We start from the raw sequence: 20,781 nt of genomic DNA, 5'->3' as shown, positions 1-20,781 counted from the left end.
GAAGATAATTCCCAGACGCGGTCCTCATCAGTTCTTCTTCACCAAATGGTATTTGCTATAAGCTAATACTCGAATTGTTTTTGAAAGTACAAATAAGAGAAGTACCCTTTATTTCCCATAGATTCCGTCACTGACTAATTAAGACCTTTAAAAATATTTATGGGATTGTAAAACTCAGAACAATTGTCATAACATTAGCTGTAGCTACTGCATGTATGCATTTAAAATACAACAAAATTTATATGCTTGCCTAGTGTAAGTTGATCAACGTCACACATGACCTTTGAAATTCGGCCCTGAAACGACATAAGATCTTAAATACTCTCTGATCTAGTCTGGTGTTGCATATGCATGGGCTCTGGTTTTTTATTTCTATCAGGTTAGCCACTTGATCGTTCGATATTTATTACTATTTTGCTATTGGAATACTATTCTCTTACAAATACAAGACAATATTTTAGGCCAATCTAATCACCAAACCGATAATTCGTATGTATTTTATCTGCAGTCTATGGTAACATTCTATCTTAACCGATTTATGGTTCAAATCAAATGCAAATTAATAAAACTTTGTTTTATTAAACCAACATACTCATAACAAAAAACAAAGTATTAATATAAAGTAGACTTTACTGTTACTACAAATATGTACAAAATGTCATGAATAACCAAAGGAATGTATAAAACATGTTATACAACTTACATTTAACAATGAAAAACAAAAAACAAAATATACATTCATAAATTGTGGTATTGGTGGAGTAATAATATTTATTTATATACAATATTATTTATAACTTCTTAATATTATAATGTCCTTTACATATAAATGTCATTTAAATCTGTCAAATAACAACAAAAAAAGGCACATACAGAGATTTGAATTTTTATACCTTCATGTTTAATAGTACTTATTCTAAAACATTACACATTTCACAACGCTTCCGCATCTTCTGCTTTATTTATACTGTTTACATGTATAGTGACAATTTTTAATTTTCACCATCACTATTATCTTTTACAAGGGATTCTGCAGTTAACATATTTGATTCTTCAATTTTACCCATCTTGTTCGATTCTATAGTATGCATATATTACAGTGCTGTTTTTCTTATTTTATTGAATCATCTAATTTTTCTTCTTGCAGTGATATCTGCTTCTTGTCAGCTGCACAAGTACCCGTGTCATCAAAGTTATTAAGAGTTTCGCTAGAAGTTTCACTAACCGGTCCTAATGAATAAATTTCACTTTCAAGACATTCTAGTGAATCTCTTGTTATCTTTTCATTTTCAACATCATTATTAACTATATTGGATTCTTTAATTTTACCTGTCTCGTTAGTTTCCACAATGTTTTCTTTGCCCTGCTGATATTCTAATTTTATTGAATCATCTAAGTTTTCTTCCACCACTGAAATATACCTCCTGTCAGCTGCACGAGGAATTGTGTCATCTAAATTATCAGAAGGATTACTAACCGGCGTAAATGAATTCATTTCACTTTCAAGGCACTCTACTGCATCTTTTATTTTCTTTTCATTTTCACTGTTGTTATAGGCTCTCGCATCGGATGTTTCTACGGTCAACGTATTTGAATCTTTTATTTTAACCGTCTCATAAGATTCCACAGTATTGTCTTTGCCCTGCTGATTTTCTAATTTTATTGCATGATCTAAGTTTTCTTCGTCCACTTCGTCAGATGCACGAGTAACTGTATCATCAAAATTATCAGAAGGTTTACTAACCTGCGCAAATGCGTTCATTTCACTCTCCAGGCATTCTACTGCATCTTTAATTTTCGTTTCATTTTCACCATTATTATAGGTGGTCACTTTGAATGTTCCTACGGTCACCGAATTTGATTCTTTTATTTTGCCCGTCTCGTTTAATTCCACGTTTTCGATTCGTTCATTAAGCGTTTCGCTAGAAGTTTCACTAACTGGTGCTAATGAATTCATTTCACTTTCAAGGCATTCTACTGAATCTTTTGTTATCTTTTCATTTTCAACGTCATTATTGACTCTCACATGCAATTTTTCTACAGTTACCATATTGGATTCTTTAATTTTACCCGTCTCGTTAGATTCCACAAAATTTTCTTTGCCCTGCTGATATTCAATTTTTTTTGAAACATCTAAGTTTTCTTCTTCTAATGATATATGACTCCTGTCAGCTGCACCAGTAACAGTGTCCTCAAAATTATTTGAAGTTTCGCTGGAAGTTTCACGAACAGGCCCTAATACATTCATTTCACTTTCAAGGTATTCTACTGCATTTTCATTTTCACCGTCATTATTGACTTTCACATGAGACTCATATTTATTAATAACCTGGGAATTTTCTGTATCAGCTGAGTCATTATGGTGTTTTGGAATTTCATGTACAGAAGATTTTTCTGTTTTACCTGCGTCGTAAGATTCTACAGGTTTTAAGGTACTATAGTGGTCCTTTAATATTACAAAGTCGTGTTTGGTATGAGATTCTCTTGTAACATTAACATCTGATTCTTCTTTAATAGTATCTTTTGATTCTACAGTATCAGCCGAGATATTACATTCCTTTGCGATTTCATTAATACAGGATTCAATTATTGTACGCGTCTCGTTCAATTCTTTAGTTTTACCTGTACTGAGCTGCTTTTCTAATTTTATTGATTCATCTAATTTATCTTCTTCAACAGATATCAGAAGGGTTTCACTAGAAATTTGATGATCCAGCGCAAGTGAGTACATTTCACTTTCAAGACATGCATCTTTTATATCCACAATAAGCGTTTTGTTTTCTACAAAAGTTTCCATACTACAAATACTTTCATTTAGATTTAATTTTGATGCTTCCAATTCATTGAAAATACTGCCCGATTCTTCTGCAGTATTATCTACATCATAACAGGATTCTTGTGGCTCTGTACATGGTTTGTCATTTAATACTGAAATTATATCTACTCCGTCAATCAGTAACTTAACTAAAGGAGGATCCGTGATGCTGTCTAAAAATTCAATTTGGAAAGTAGTCAGTTCAGCTACTAGGTCGTCTATTCTTAGTTTAGTCTCTTCATTCATTGCATCTTCTACACAACATAATCGACAACATTTAGCAAGCGGCTCGAATCCTAATATTTCTTCAGGTAACTGTCTGAAATTTTCACATTTTGCTTTATTCCCATAATCAATAAACTGGACATGAGCACCCACATCACCAAATTCCAATATTCTCACCCTATACCATTGTTCATCTTCAGTCCACAATGCGGCACATATAGAGCCCACTTTTAATTCAGAAACGGGTTCAAATTCCTCGCCCCCCGCTAGTACTTCCGTCACTTTATCAATATTAGTCACTGAGTCATCCAAATGAATGTAGATTTCTTTCAATGAATTCAGGTAACAAATCTTTCCAGTAGCCCATGTATCTTGTCCAACTGGGGTAAGTCTAACTAGAGGGTGCTCTTCACACAAACCTAGAAGTTCTTCAGTAACAGATTTCCCTCCAAGAAACAAATCCACGATTGAAACATCTCCAGAAGCAATAAATTGTACGTTAAATATAGTAGCACCTTCTGCCGCCAATTCATTGAACTTCACTTCGGATTTTTGCGACCATTTTATATCTCGTGGTTTCTGAAGAGCACATTTTCTGGATAGAGCTGGTTTTATTTTCAGCTCGTCGGGTAGATTTCGCAACTCACCTGTTATCGAAGCGTTGCCGTAGTCCATGAATAGGACTTCAGTCCCTTCAGAGCCATCAACGATGACTTGAGCCCTGTACCACGCACCATCTTCAGGGTATAAAGCGGCGCATAAGACTCCCTCTTCCTTAGTTTCCAGCGGTGGGAAATTTTCGGCATCGACCATAGCTGCTTCCATGGCTTGAAGTTCAAAAGTCGCCGATTCTAACTGTAACCAGAACTCGGATGGAGAATTGACATGGCTCGCAAAGCAAGAGGGCAAATCTCCACATTCATCTTTGTCCGATTTAGTTGCGTGCCCTTCGGAAACCAACTGGTCTGTCAGATTTTGGCCATTGACATAAACATCAACGTACGTTGTCACATCTTTGAGAACAATCAGAGCGTCAACGGGATTGGAAAGGTCACCAACCAATTGAGTGAAGTAATCTGACGTCGGTTCAGACCATTGCCCCGTACCAGTGGGGACTGCGTTCACGCTTGCCTTGATTGCATAACGTTCAATTTCCTTCATGTTATCTGGTATTACTTTGATCAAGCCTGGCTGGTTGTCGAGTACATCAGTGTTGCCATAATCAATAAACCGGACTGTCGTTATATCAGAATCCGCGTCTAATATCTCTGCACGGTACCATTGATCGTCAGCGGAGTACTTGGCAGCACACAACGTGCCCATTTCTCTGTTGTCTATATCGGCATAAGATTCAAAATTGGCTTGGAGTTCTGCTTGAATTTCTTCAATTTTATCAACTTTATCAGACATTTGCAACCAGAATTGTCCAGGTGTGTCGATATGGCTGATGTAAACTTGTGTGCAGCCAACCGGGACTGATATAGGTTGAGATAAAACTGCTTCTTCTGGTGACTCTTTTGTAGCTGGTTTCGGCGTGGCTAAGTTTTCGTTAACAAGTTTTACAGTTAAATCTACACCGTCTAAATGGAGCCTTGCAAGCCAGCCGTCGTTTCCAAAAGCCAAAGTGACTTCAACTTCCTTTTCCGTGGTCCATTCACGCAGTTTCTCTATCGCGTTATCATTGCAAGCAACTAGATTAAGTCCCGCCACAATCACGAAATAACATGGCTCGAAGAACTTTGTATCTAGTTTTCTGAGAGCATCTTTGTGGACTCTTTCTGTGTTGCCATAGTCTGGGAACTGCACCGTGACCTCATCGTCTGCGATACTGACAATAGTAGCTCGATACCAGTTGCCGTCTGATGATTTCGCCGCACAAAAATCACCCACTTCGCATGTTTCTAAGGCTTCAGGTGTACCTTCAATAAATAATAAAATTAGATGCGTATTCATTCGAACGACTCATTCCGGAATTTTATGCTTAGCATAAACAAACCTTCCTCGTAGAACTGGTACATTAAGTCCAGGAACGCCGCGATGCTATCGCTGTCCGTGGCCTTCAGCAAATATACTTCGTTGAGACTTTCGACGTGCGACACGTACGCCATACCGAAGTTGTAATTGAACACTGCGCTCGGGCACAACGGAGTCACCTCGTCATAAGCGTCCGGATCAGGCTCAAATATGGCTATTTTTTTGCCGGTCACGGGTTCGTATAGAGTTGACATCAACCTGGTGGAAGTAAAATTTTGTATTATTTTAAAAAACAGTTTGTCTAACAGTGAACATTAACAATGTTATCCCTGGAGTTAGAAGAATGTTTATTCAAAAATAATTTTATCAACTGACTAGATTCAGAGATTGAGGAAGAACTTCGTAAAGAAGAATTTAACAGTATCATGTTCATAACAGCATTAAATAGCACTCTTTAATGCTCTACTTGCTGGAGAATGCAGTTACCTTCTAGAATTCAGATAGTCTTGATCATAATATTTTTGGGAAAATGTTCTATATCGGGGTCATTATCGAGCGAAATAATGTTTGTACTGTTTGACGAACATTTGCCCTCACCGCGAACTCGGATTTATTCATTTTTGATATACTGACACGCGGTGGAACAATAGGTGCCGAACGTTTGCTATCGGAGATATGCTCCTTCACTGTTCGTTTTTAGTGTCCATTCGTTCCTTAAAGTTCATCAACGATTTCTAGGTTTGTACGTGAAATTTTAAACGTTCTTTCGCATATTTTTGCCTTTGTTTTGTATCTGGACACTGTTCTATAACGTAACATATGGCCGTGTATTTTTTGCACGTACCTAATTCCGTCAACATCGTTAATGTACATGATGACCTTGTTCCCTGCGAGCTGAGTCCTGAGCTCGTCTAGTGCTACCAGCGGCTTGGAGCCCTCGTCGTAGTTGTGGAGACAACACTCCAGTGACTGGTAGTAGTACAGGCTCAGCTCCGGCGGCAGAACCATAAGCTGAAATAGTATGGCTATTTTACTATATTTTTCGTCGTTTTTATTGTATCCATTACCATTACTCAACAGTTTAAAGTAGGAGTACCTACTATGGAAGAATCCATATTTGAATGGTTACGATATAACTTATGATAGTCTTAAAATTATCCCCTTAAGATTGTGTATATTATGAATTTAAAATAGCTTCACTACAAAAACATGGATATCGCTTCCAAGGTTCTCAGAGAAAAGGAATTCTCATCAAATCAAATCCAAAGTGGCAGCCGCACAAAATTATCATTGCAAACTCACTTGAAGTCTTTCTTGTTTTATTAGTTATTCGCAATGAAAAAAAAGATATTGAAAAAAGTGAGTGAGAACTAAGAAGTGCCTTTATTTGCTCATCAAGGGCATGCGTCATAGCCCAATCAAGAGCTTACGTGACGCATGCCCTTAATGCATGCGCGATGAAGGTTGAAAGCGAAGCGCGCGCTGTGATATCTGTATATTGGCGTTGCGTTCGTCAACGCATTCAGTTATTGAAAGCGCCAAATGAAAAAAATAATAATAGACAGATGAAGATAAACGATGAAGGTAAAAAGGCACAATATGGACATAGCTAGCATAGATCAAATGGCGACCCTCAAAATATGCGAACAGCTGGCGCTCCATGCAACTGTCAATAATGTGGGAAGGGGATGAAGTTTTCGTTTTATGGAAACAGATGTACTGTGTTTTAGTGAGATTTAAGGTGAGAAGATTATTTTGTAACCAAGTTGCAATATTCCTCATTCCTTGTTTCGCTGTGTGTAGTGTAGTATCCCAGTTTTTCCCGTAAAATAAAAGAGCTGTATCATCGGCATAACAGATGACGTCAGAGCTGGATACTTTAGTTTTGATGTCATTAATATACAAAAGGAATAACGTGGGGCCTAATATACTTCCTTGGGGGACGCCAAAATCTATTGTACTTGGATTGCTTTTCTTATGATCAAATATAACACACTGAGTTCGGCACATTAAATAGCTTTTGAACCAGTTCAGGCAATTACCTCGAATACCTAGGAGCTCAAGTTTTCGTAAAAGTATAGGAATACAGACTGTATCAAAAGCCTTCGCGAGGTCTAAAAATACACCGATACATGCTTGCTGCTTATCTAGTTTGGAAGAAATAATTTTTGTTACTAAGTCTACAGCGTTTTCCGTTGATTTTTTAGTGCGAAACCCGAATTGTCTGTCAGATATTATTTTATGTGCGTCAAGAAAACTTGTCAATCGCTTGTGTACTAGTTTTTCCAAAATTTTTGAGAATGATCCTAATAAAGAAATCGGTCTATAGTTCGTAGGATTCAATTTGTTACCAGACTTATGAATAGGAACAATTGCAGCCATTTTCCAGGCAGTAGGAAAAATGCCTTGAGATAAACTTAGATTACATATGCTCGTCAGCGGGGGAGTAACATATTTTTTGCTAAAATTCAAAAGGCGGTTTGATATTCCATCCAATCCAGGAGCACTTAGTTACTTATCAAGGATTCAATTTCTCGTTCATCAGTGGGTCCTAAGAAAAATGATTGCGCTGTAGTATTTTCGAGTATTATCTTACTAGCGAGTGAAACTTCTGTTTCATTGCATGCTGTGAGTATCTTGTTTGCAAGAGTTTTACCTATGCCTGCAAAATATTCATTGGAATAATCCAGAGATTCCGTTACAGTATCTTTAATATTGTTGAGTTCTAGTGGTACTTGATTTATTTTCTTGGTGTGGGAAATTGTTCTTATACTCTTCCAGAGCTTTTCAGGGTCGTGTTTGTTTTTTTCCAATCCATCGCCACAGCGGCGTCATTTTCTCGTCAGGCAGTAATGTGCATACATAGCCGTAGCTAGCTCATAATTTTGGGTTCTATGAAGAATCCTGAGCGGCACTGCATTGATAAGGATAGGGCGCAAAACTTACCATAGGTTGAACATCTTGCTCTTCGCGTTACTTTCTCATAAGAAAATGACCTTAGGATGGTTCACGGTCGTTTGAGGGGTAGACTAAAACAGGCATTGGTCGGTTTTTCTCCAAGACCAGACCTCTCAACAAAGACCAGGTAAATAATGGGATTTTCTATCCCCGTTAACAAGCAGGGACGACCACTTAACTCGAGTTAAATTCGTCACAAACTTACATTGTCCACAGTCACGGTGACGGTGTTCCCGTAGTCCGGCAGCACTGCGGTGATGGCCACGTCACTCACGTCGGCCAAGATGGCGCGGCGTGTCTGGTCCGCCCCGCGCACGACGCAGTGCGAGCCGGGCGCCACGCGCTCCGCGCTGAGCGGCGTGAGCTGCAAGTGGGACGCTGCATTACTTACTACGACGACATCAGAGTAGCGCCTCACGCATGCCGCTGACCAGCTCCGCGCTCTATTAACACTCAAATAACAAAAGGACACGAAAAGGAAACAAAACTCCAAAAGGCTACTTTGCTATCTATGGTTATATAATAATGCTAAGCGTCTTCACCTGAGCCGTGTCATATTCGTCGATGGCGCGCTCCACAAGTCTCGCCTTTTCCAAATCCAGCTGAACATAGAACTTGTCGTATGACTCCACGTGGGTCACTCGGCACAATATCTGCTGCCCTATTATGATAGTCAGGTCTATCGGTTCATCTGGAAATTAACACAAAGGGTTTAAAAAAATTACTTCAGAACTGTGTTTAAAAAGGGATTGGCAAGAGCTAAGATAAGATTGCATCGATCAATTAGAATTATTCATGTCGATGGGGGAGATACTTTTTTTATTATGGAAGAGGACAAACGAGCGTACGGGCTTGGGCTCGGAGGGCTGATATTAAGTTATCACCGCCGATCACATTCTCTTTCGACACTAGAGGAATCACAGGTGTGTTGCCGGCTTTGTTGAAAGGTGTACGCGCTTTTTTTAAGTAAGCATGTCGTATCGTCCTGGAAACACGTCCTTTTGCTCCCAACACTCCACACCAGAAACGAGCCCGCTACACATCCTCGGAACCCTCATTTACGCGCCTTATCACATGGTCTGTACGAATCCTCGCACCGCTCAGCGGTATAACACATCTCATATCTTGGAAACGCAGCTTAAGAGAGTTACGGAACACGAGAACCATTTTCTATTTCACTCCCCGGAGACCGAACAGGGCTCGAAACATAGTAAAATACATAAAATTTAAGTCCTAAAAAAGTTTTTGGAAAAAAAAGTATACACACCCGTTAATGCGACAGGAGATTGATGTTCTGAGACTGAAGCCAACTGTTTTTCCACAAGCATATCGGCGACACTGACACTATTATTCCACAGAGAAACTTTAAATCGATCATCCATACATTCGTGGAAGATACATTGATATCGAGGAGCACTGAAGCACAAATCTATATCTGGATTCGCCATCCATTCTCCATCTACCGGCACCACACCGGCTAAAGAGCAATGAACCGCCATTTTAGGCAGTTCCATCAATTCTTGGTCCAGTTGCCAGATATCTTTGGCATCTACTAGTTGTTCGTTACCAAAGTCTATGTATTGAACTATATATTTCGAGAAAGGTTCAACAGACACAATGACAGCTCTGTATAACACCCCGTCAACGGGATATCTTGCCAGAACAGAGTTACCAACACCAACGTTTCCGGTATGAAATTTAACGCCTTTGTACATCTCTGGGATTTTGTGCATCATTTCCAAAAACTTCGAGTGTTGGGATAGCAGCTGTGTATAAAAATTCTCGGGTGATATAATCCAAGTGACTGAAGCTTCATGTTGTGAGCCAAGTTCCATTGCGGGTTCCGTAAAGTTTGAATCCAAAGGTACAGGGTTCGCTAATTCTTTATATTGGAACGGATTTTTTTTATAACGATCGCGACTGCCCCTACCACCTCTGTCATCGGTGCGATAGCTTCTTTCAGATCTTTTATCACTGTCTGAGCCACATGATCGTTCGGGCCTGTCTCTTCGTGTGAAATTGCTACGTCCTCCCCTGCCACCTCTGTCAGACCTTCCTCTCCTATCAGATCCGTCGTTTCTATCACCTCGGTTGAATCTTTCATTTTTATCACCTCGGTTGAATCGTTCATTTTTATCACCTTGGTAGAATATTTCATTTCTGTCACCACGGTTGTATTTTTCATTTTTATCACTTCGGTAGAATCTTTCATTTCCATCTCCCCCTATTTCAGTTATATTATCTCTTGGCTCCCTCTTCTGATTCCACCCTTCCTTCTTTTCTTCACAACTTTCATTTTTGATATCTCCCCAATTTTCTTTTTTATCACCCCAATTGTCTCTCCTATCTCCACGATTATCACGCCTATCAGATCTATTTGTGTCAAATTTGTTAAACCCGTCATGACTGAATCGATCACTGAAAAAGATATTTTTTTTTTATTAAATTACTTCAAAAGCGACACATGCCGATAGTAAGCTACCTATAAATATCGTGCTGTTTTATCATCACAAAATCTAAGAAGTCTAAATACCGCTATCTAATTTCAATCACATTTATCTAATGTAATTAAATCCTAAACATATTCAATATTGAAAATGAAATACTTTCAAATAAGAAATGTGCACGAATCCAACAATTAAACAAAAATGTACGCCAATGTGGTCACTGTTAACGGAATTTATTTTAATAGACTAGGATCGATAATTTATGCAACCAAAAAAAATTGCAGGATGAAACAAATTTAATGAATTGTAATGTATTAATAAATATATATTACAATTTAAAGAAGATTCTACAACTTCCTCAAAATATTGTAGATGTCTATTCGCTTTCAATTTTTTCGTTTATCAATGTAACATGGAATCTTACGTTTAAGATTTTATTCGGAGTCGTTTTTTTTAAGTCTCTGCATTTTCTGAGAACATTTACCATAGCAATGAAAATTTTTTACACCATCAAAAAGTAGAGATTTCAACGAACAAAAAGCCCACCGACTTTTTGAAAAGCTGATATTTAAACGTGAGAATTTGCGATTAAAAATTAGGGTTCATTTTCGATGTTTAAGTAAAAAAAAAGGTGAAAAAATAAATATTTCAATTAAAAAAAATGCAGTGTATTTAGGTTACAAAAAGGTGACTCTCCACAAAATTTTGTTGATTTTTTTTGTAAAAGATAAAAATAACAAACCAAAAACTTGGTCATTTGTTTTCACATAAATTTTGAGGTTATGTGAGAAGAGTTTTAAAAACAAAAGTTGTAGATCTTTTTATTACCTACTACTCTCAACTGAAGAAAGAAAAAATAACAATATTTTATTTTCGCCTTTGACTCATTATTCAAACTCGCATAATACAATGTTAACAAAGAGTAAGGAAGAAAAAAGGTATTATAGTTATGGTACATGAGTGTGAAAATTACAATTAGATCGACATAACAGGTGCAACAATAATTAACGAAGATTTCAGCCATTGATGAGTGCGAGTCATACATTCAACAGACAAGCGGTACCGTCGCTTTATGTCTCCCGGGGGCGTGGCCGGCGGTGACGCATGCGCACTGTTGGCCGCGTCCCTCGCCTGCTGGAGGCGTCGCCCCACGCTGCTCTCCTTCTTCCATCCCTTCTGTTTCCCGTCTTTCTTTCTGCTGATGTATTATGGATGGTCTATACGTTCGCCTATTAGGCTCTTTTGAATTAAATAGACAAAAATATCCAATAACAATATTACTGAGTATTTTCACATGCATATCATTAATGACTTTTATATTTGCACCTAGGTTTTAAGATATAGGGCGAAACAATTTCGACGCTAGTAGGCAAAATTATTGTTATTTGTTTTACAATATAGAAATACGAATACGAATTTTTGTAATAAAGAGCACATACCTTTCCCTGTTGTTGTCTCTGCTCTGGCGCAGCGGTGGAGATTCCTCCCAGTCGTCGCCGGCGGGCGCGGGGTTCGGTGTCTGGTTCTCCCAGGGCTTGCCGCGTCTGTATACAAAATTGGAAACCTTATGTATTGCAAATTAATATAAACCCGAAGGCCCAGAACCCTTGAGTTGAAGCCTAGAATTGTTAGCCTTTATTAGAGAAATTTAATATTTTCTCCACGGTCCAGTAGCCTTAATCTAGATTCTAGACGCTTTAAATTTAAAAGCCAAAACACCTAAATCGCATTGCATAGTTTTCTTATGACATCTAGCAGGACGTGATGGTAATTGATTTGCCCTACCCATTACAATGCAGTACCACTCAGGATTTTCGGATTCAGGACTCAGGATTCTCAAAAAAAACCAGTAATTCTGAGCGGCAATCACGTCATGTGCGATGTCAACACTCTTATGGAAGCGCAATAAGGTTCAAACTCGGACACTAAGAGAACGAGACACGTCATAATAATTACTCATAAATCATAATGTAGGTATAATTTATTTCGTTGGTTTAATTCGTGACAGCTGCGGTTGTTATATCGAAGTGTCATAAGCATGCCGGATGTGTTAAAGATGTCAAATTGCGATGGTCATATTTAAGAACGATATACATAGTAATTGTATATTTTTTACTGTGTTCGCATTACCTTGACAAATAAATTTTATTATAGAAATTGAACGTATTCTACTAGCCCTCAGTAAGCATTATCGGAACTGCCTACTTTACGTATTCAGTATAGAAAATCGCGTAAAGAAAAACTTACTGGTTGGGTGTTCAATAGAAGTTCGATTATAGAATAAAAGAACTAAATTTATCTGAATTAACTTGGAATCTAGTGTAGGTATATTAATTAGACTCTAAATATGGTAGGTAGGCTATGCCTATTGGCATATATGGAATGCACGCCCGTGAGCACATGCCTTTCCCTATGGTTGTCTCTGCTCTGGCGCAGCGGTGGAGATTGTATCTCAGGCTGCGGGGATTCCTCCCAGTCGTCGCCTGAGGGCAGGGGGTTTGGTGTCTGGCTCTCCCAGGGCTTGCCGCGTCTGTGTACAAAATTGGAAACCCTTTCTTATGTGTTACAAATTAATATACGACCTAAGGTCCAGAAGCCTTATTCAAAACTCTTAGTTTTTGAATTACTTAAACCTCAACCCCCTTATTCATAATAGTCTGCTAACTCAAAGCATTGCTAATTCTCACTCTGTCTTCTTCTATTGACCTAAGTCAGAATGAGAAAAAACACTCCTAAGCGGCTGTTTAATGTTAGCGGGCCATTATGAATAAGGGGGCAATACTACAATTAGTAGGCTGTATCCGTATTATGATCTAGAGCCTCGCAGTCACTCAAATGAAAGGCGTACAACAAGGCATATATACAAATAATCGTGTTGCCCATCTATTTTTAATACATAATGTTTTAATGAAAATAATGACATCTTTATTAAATTATAACAAAAATCAGTAATCTTTAAATTAAAAATCAAACAATCTCTTACCTGTCGGGCTTGGCGAATTTGTCACTGTGATGTCCCGGGGCCGATGTATCGAAACTCTCCATGTGATCCCTGAGAAACAAAATGCCAACCACTCTTTATGAATTAAGACTAAGGGTAAGAAAAAAACACACAAACAAAGCGCTTTTACACGTGTTTTACGGTGAAAGTATAGAATTTGAAGCTATGAACACTACTTAATCCTGTTACACATACCCTTAAGGCGAAGAGTAAGCAGAAAACACGCAAACATGGTGTTTTCCTGTTACAGATATCCTTAAGTCTTATTTGTAGGTTGCTTATGCTTGCTTTTGTTTATAGTAAACACTGCCGAGCCTTTTTGAACTACTTCTTTTCTTTGAAGTTAAACAAGTTTTTTGGCATGGCGTGACGCATTTTTGTTGGTACTTCTCTCATAAAAGTTATTCTTATAGCTTGTACTTTTTTGTGTAAGTTCATTTATTCAGATTAGTAGTGAATAACGAGGATTGTAAGCATATAAACTGTTTTCCACGCAAGAATTTTGAAAATATTCGCATTGTTAAATAGATGGCGGGCCGGCAGCGGTGAGCTCATATCGCTCAAGGTCGCTGGCATTTAGTGTCGCCGTAAGGCTTTGCAAACGATGATGCCCGAAGTGCGATGTCGCCAGAGGTTACACTTGCACATACAGAGTGCCTACCTTCACCTATTAGCGCGCGTGTGGTATTTTTAGATTTCACCTTCCTATATTAGGTCCAGGCGTTTACAGTGTTTTACTACTTGGTTACATAGAGGGCGGGCGGGCGGCCGTTACATCAAGTCATATCACTCAAGGCTGGCATTGTGTCACCATAAGTAATTTATACATATTGTATTGTTCGAGTAGAGGCAATATCAAAAATTATAAAGTTTATTCAATAGGATCAATGTAATAATTGAATCGTCAGGCTTAATTTATTATGTTTTCTCAGCTGAGAAGAAGCTACAAGTCACTTAGGGAGCAAAAATTTTTTTTTGATTACGTAATATATTAAAAAGTAAGTAAGAATATATTCTTTATTTGGATAAAGAGAAACAATATATAAATGATTAATAGCAATCTATTTCTTATCATTCAATGAAGCCTAAAATGTACTTGATCATGTAATGTATGCCTTATAGCTGAAATTACTCTCAACATAATGGTAATAGTTATTTATGTAACTGTTGTGTAATAAGGGGTTAATTAAAACACGAATGTGGGTGATAATAGTATCACATGAGTGTTTTAATACCTAATTATGAACAGTTGCATACAAGACCTTATCTACACCCCGAATATGAATTCTCTAAAAGATTCTGAAAAAGTTAGCTTACTGCTATCATTAAAACAGTCAGTCCTAGAAGTAACCTAATATCATCCATTATATTACTGATTATATACAAATAAACTAAGTACCTATTAATGAAATAATTATTTATTTTTAGTAGTAATTTACATTTCGTACAATGCAATCATTAAAATTCACTTGAATATTATGTTCTTTTGCACCGTTTAAAATAACCGGCGGTGTGCTGTCAAAACTTAATTGCTAATTTTTTCAAGAAAAATGGCAGGGATTCGAACCTACTTATTTTATGGCTCGCGACGTTCTGGTCGTGTGGAACGCGCGTAAACGAAAATGTTCTTTTTTTGAAATTAATTAATATATATATTAAATTAAATTATTTCATACAGATAACACGCATCAAGCAATAAGAATGTGGCTGTCTGTTGAAACTCTTTGCGCATGAAGTGATCGAAAAAAAAACAAAGGAGTGTTGTTATGAAATTCAGTACAACATTACAACACTTGTTTGGATGATGTAATGGTTATTAGGACATTGTGTGTTTTAATGTTGGCAATATACTAACTGTTTCAAAATCTGTAATAGAGGATTTAAAGCATGGGTGTAGATAAAATCTATTAATTTTGACTATCACTAAGCAGAGTGGGTTGTTCATGTGGACTGTTTATTCTGACTACATAATGTTTTAGTAGTTTCAGTTTTTCTTTTTTCTTCATTAAATTTAATTAGAAAATTATTTAACTCTTGGCAAACACATACTTAAATGAAATTAGTATGTAGTGTAGCAGTACTGCGAGCAGGGGATAACAAACACCTTTTGCAATAGACTACACTGTCCTAAAGATGTTATGGTTTTTTTTTAAGTTTGTGTGATTACTTTAATTGTTTAGCTCTTGGACTAAATCAAGCAATCATTATGCAATTAAAACTCACCTTTAAACATTTCCAATACATGCTTTGGCTCTGGCGACAGATTTCAAGTGATCTCTCAATACTGATAAGTAGAAATACCCCAGGAGGTCATCTTGGCCATTGTTCAGAGCAATCACTTTTTTTATGTCAGGCATAAAGTGTAAGAGTGTTGTGATAATTTCTTTGTGTTATAATGCTCTACTTACGTTATTGATTCTATTATTCAAGAAGATTATGTGTTTGTGGACATGCAATAGAATAACATGAGATATTCAATACGCAGTATAATATAAAAAATATCAAGTAATAATAACAACGGCTTTTGATTGACTAAACAATCTAAAATCTAAAACAGAATGCAGTTTGCATTCTGTTTTAGAAAGTTCTCTAACCTTGCACGAAAACTGCTTCCCCTGTGGGAAAAGCCATCCTCCCTCGATTTTCTCTCATCTCTAAAACTCTTCTCTCTCCGAAAGCCAGACCTATGAGGGTCATCAGGAACACTATCTTCATGAGAGCCAATGCTACTTCCTGGTGTATCTCTGCGGACTTGTGTTGTTTTCTGTATAATCAAGAATACAAAAGTTAATAAGAATAAACTGGAATTAAAAAAAAAAGAAAATTAATCTTGTGAAATAAAGTGAATAACTGTGCCAAATACAATCAAATAGTCAGCTAATTTCAATGGAATTAAAATGACTTCAGCTCGCATTTGACAACAGCTACTGAGAAGGGTACCTCATGAGGGACACTGCCCCTTGGTTGAGACAGCTGGTTCATCCTCCTCGCAATATCTAACAGAGGACTGACAGTGTCGTCCACCAGAGACACCAACATTGTATCTTTTGACAGAAAACCATCTATGGTCATGGTCAATGTCTTCTCCAGGGCAAGCATTTCCAACTGATTTGATGTCTTTGTTTCTACTGGTTTATTCTCGAAACCCTGTTGAATAAAAGTTACTTAAATTTCTTCAAAGTTATATAAATAACTTCACCATATAGATGTGTTCTAAACACACACCATATAAAGTGATGGATGTCTGTATGAATAGGACTGTTCTGTTTAAGTCTGGACTACTTTAGTTTAGTAGTAAAGTGTAATAAAAACAAATACTTACTAAATTTTAATATTCCATATCATGGTAATCCAGAGCTACCATACTATTGTTTTAGTATAAGGTACCAAATAACCAGCGGCTAAATGTTATCAATAAATTTTTATTTATTCTTTAATAAGTTTGGAGAAAATATGATTATTTATTGACTACTGAATTAGGATAGAAATATATTGAACGAATAATACATTTTTATTTTACACAAGGCCCGGTATAATTTGCAGTAAGGTTATGTAAGTCATTGTAATTATGAGCTTTTGCCGCTGGTCAGCATTGTCAGTTAAAGTACCACCGGCCTTATTTACTTATAATAGGCATAAAAGGCATTAATTTTCTCAAAATTGATTCCTTTAGAATTCTTTTTGTCATTTCTTATACTACTAGATACTACTACCGCTTCGAAAACAAATGGCGCTCTGAGAGAGAAGAAGCGGCGCAAGAAACTCTCCCAGCATTATTTTTTTGCGCTCATTTCAATAAAAATATACAATATTGTACAGTCATTTCTATCGCTATAAAATAATCACAATCTAGTCCCAGGCTGTCCGATCATTTAGATATTCAGCAGTGGAGTAATAGGATATGACAGAGCCATTTTTTTATAAAACATTTAAATTTATTTATAGATAATGCCTGAACAGTGGATACTAAGCAATGAATAGTATTATCAACACAGAAGAATGGTAAATAACTTCAAACTATCCTGGGGTTCTGTTTGCTATATATATAATAATTAGGCCTTTTAATATATATTAAAGACTAACTAACTTACTATATAAAGACAGAATATTAACAATAAAATATATCTATATTATAGTATAGTTTAAGTACTATGAACAATTTTGAGAAGTACCCTTAATAACTTATTGATTATATTATGGTGAGATAGCAAGACATTCTGATGGTAAATGATACATCCTTCCAATACAATGAGGGACCACTCACAACTCATTGCTTATAAGCAAAATAGTGTGTGCATGTGTGAAGGGTTTTAACGGAGTTATAGTCCAATTTTTATTTCCTTGAACACAGAAAAAGTGGTATTAATTACTGAGTATCATTAGGCTCATTATCACAATGATTTGTAACTATGGCACCCTTCAAACTACAACAATGGTTGCAAATTATTGTTTCATGCAAAAAAGTGCCCACCTAGCCAGCATCCTGGGCAGAATTGCCTGCTACTAGTCTATCATAAGATCTGAATATTTGATATAACTAGACCAATGTGGGAGTATTCTTTCATAGGAAAGACACATTTCCAAAACAATCCATAAACAATAGGGTCCATAGGTAACATAAATAAATAAATATACCTAGCTTGATAACAAACAGTAAGTAGAGATGCAATAAATCCAACATAAATTAATGATAAATTTAATAAATAAATACCTTCAGTGCACACTTCAAGGCTTGAGCAGGCAGCTGAATCAAACCCGGTGTAATAGTTCTCAGATCGGAAACATTAACTTCTTGTTCGTTTCCATAATCCACATATGCTACAACCACTTGTTCACCTTGAGTATGTCGTACCATTGCCCTGTACCAGTTGTCATCATCAGGAAACCTAGCACAACACACAGCTCCAACAGGCAGAGGACCAGGAGAAGAACTATGCTCACAATGAACTTTCACAGCCTCCATTACTGCATTCAATTCATCTATCTTTTCAGATAATTGGACATAAAATTTTATACAACTATCTACATAAGAAACAAGAACTGAATGTCTTGTACCAAGGCTTAACATTTCCATCCACTTGAACTGCAAATTGTCTTTCATATTTGCCATTAACAATTCTAGAACATTCTTGTTATCCAAATACAGCTCTCCATATTGAATCAAAGGTGGGCCCTCTGGTGCCACAACTCTTAATGTTAATATATTTCCATTAACAAGCTGCTTAAATGTTTTATTCAAGTGGGGGCTCTTTTCTAATTTTTTCACCCCAGACAAGCAGAACCTCATTGCAAATACATTTGGTTTCACAAACTCTTCAGGTATATCAAATATATCATAGTAGGACACCATTTCTGTATCTCCAAAATCAACAAAGAAAAGTTTACACTGCGACCCTGAGAGATTCATGACAATTGCTCTACATATAATTCTGTCACCAGACATTCTTCCAAGACATACTGTCCCAATCATTGGTGGCTCTGCCAAACTTTTATGTGGCCTGCGATTTATTTCATCCATCATATTCTGAAGTAAATTTGCATCAGAAACCATTTGAATAGCAAATAACTCAGGACCTTCGTCTGCATATGACACAAATACCTTATGCTGTGAGTTTACTTCCAGAAGTCTACTCTTATATGTAGTGGATTTTTTTGGTGATGATGGTTTTGGTGGTACGGCATTTGTCGGTGGTACGGCTGTCAATGTATGCTGTGGGTTTTTTGCTGTGATATGTTGTGGCTGCCTAGCTGGTGCACGGAGATTCACAGCATTTCTGGATGCCCTATTAACTAAAAGGCTTTGACTTATGACTGAATGTTGGGGTGATATGTTACATGGTAATGTCATTTGCTGATTCAACCTCATTGCTGTGGCTGGGTTTGGGAAGTTTTGATTTATTAAAAACGGCACATGTTCTGTATATGTTTGTTGATTCAGTACACTTGGAGACCAATTAGAGCCCTGATGGCATTCTGTCATTTGTGATAACAACATATCTTGCTTAGGCAGTGGTATAAAGGCCCCCATTCTATTAGCTGCAATATGTGTAGATAAATCAGTACCTTTAAATAAAATTGCAACTAAAGGTAGTGTCCTTGTTTGAGCTTCTATTGTTGCTGGATATTCAGCATAGCAAACTAAAGTCTGTAGTTTCATTAAAAGTGGTTCGTCCCAACGTCCACCTAAATGCATAAGTCTAGAAATATAATAATCAGTGGCTTGACCTGGTATTTGTAAAAACAGAGGATCGTATTTATCTAGAAATCGTATTGTGTTTAGCGAAATAATATCTTTATTTCCGTAATCAATAAATTGCACTCCGACTAATCCAGTGGCCAAATCAGATGTATTTATTACTTTGGCTCTGTAGTATATCCCATCTTTGTATTTTGCCGCACAAATTATACCTTCGCGAATAGCTGCCGGCGGCGCTGCTCCGACACCATTTTCTAGGTCCGCCCGAGCTGCTTCAAACAGAGTTTCAACTATCAACGAAGATTGATGGTCTAATTGTCCACTTATTTTTAAAAAATAACCATCAGCATCCAAATGGGTAACGTAAAGGTTAAATGATCTCTGCATTCCTGATGGTGACGCCATAATTATTAAGACATAAATTTAAAAAATAGATGAGTATCAAGTTTAAAGTCTAGAAATACTGAATTCTCGTTACGAAGCATATAATTCACTTCACATAATATTTATAGGTACACATTTCCTTCGCGTCCATGTTAAGAATTCGCGCAAAGTGGAAACGCCGCGAATCGCAAAGCAAAATCAAAAAATTATGCAAACCATTCCCAAAGAGTTTTTTTTTTTGGTTCTGTTCGTCCATCTGGACAGGCAAAGGGGTTGTAGCTGTACCTACAACCAATAATATCTCCGCGTGCTCTTTTTATATAAGCAGATGTATGGAGGGTAGTAAGTACCTTTACCCTCCATCGGCAGATGATCAGATACTCAATAGTTTTGACAGGAGTAGTCGTATTATTATTATGACTTAGGTATTGTCATATTATTATTATGACTAAAATTACCCCTAAAGGATTTAAATCTTGCGATATAATGTCACGTAAAAAGGCGTAGGCGGTGGTGTGAGCCTTGGAGAAATTTCGAGGGTACCTCGAAGGCGCTCAAGTACATGTTGCATCCGACTATCAACCTCTAAGGTGGCTACTCTCTCTGTAGACACTAAGCGGCTGCCTAGCCCGGTGGGCTCTTAAGATCAAATCTTTTAATTTGAGTATTAAGTACTTCTATACTCTATAGTGTCAATATTCAACGGTTACTTACTGTTTAAGCTTTAGTTTCGTTACCAGGCCATAAAATCAAAAAAAAAATGTTTATACTTTATTTACAT

The 20,781-nt window shown here is 37.0% G+C and overlaps 1 protein-coding gene across 6 annotated transcripts; it reads right to left on the bottom strand.

Moving 5' to 3' along the window:
- Positions 1-559: 559 nt before the first annotated feature.
- Positions 560-20,293, bottom strand: LOC126966470 (maternal protein tudor-like). 6 transcript variants are annotated; one of them, XM_050810522.1, is made up of 13 exons: positions 18,132-20,293; positions 16,361-16,567; positions 16,015-16,184; positions 13,403-13,471; positions 12,824-12,949; positions 11,859-11,963; positions 11,483-11,617; positions 9,240-10,390; positions 8,515-8,663; positions 8,178-8,336; positions 5,859-6,025; positions 5,037-5,272; positions 560-4,959 (listed from the first exon to the last, which is right to left on the bottom strand). In XM_050810522.1, exons 1-13 carry the CDS (start codon positions 20,019-20,021, stop codon positions 1,112-1,114), a joined length of 8,412 nt encoding a protein of 2,803 aa, XP_050666479.1. In that variant the 5' UTR covers positions 20,022-20,293; the 3' UTR covers positions 560-1,111. The 6 variants fall into 6 exon arrangements, with proteins under 6 accessions (XP_050666479.1, XP_050666480.1, XP_050666486.1 ...); XM_050810523.1 differs by having other exon boundaries at positions 11,483-11,614; XM_050810529.1 differs by lacking the exon at positions 8,178-8,336.
- Between the last annotated feature and the right edge of the window lie 488 nt (positions 20,294-20,781).

Source organism: Leptidea sinapis, chromosome 10, assembly GCF_905404315.1.
Source record: "Leptidea sinapis chromosome 10, ilLepSina1.1, whole genome shotgun sequence".
Lineage (NCBI taxonomy): Eukaryota > Metazoa > Arthropoda > Insecta > Lepidoptera > Pieridae > Leptidea > Leptidea sinapis.
The sequence above is the reverse complement of the archived record's forward strand: the minus strand, read 5'-3'. Positions and strand labels throughout refer to the sequence as shown.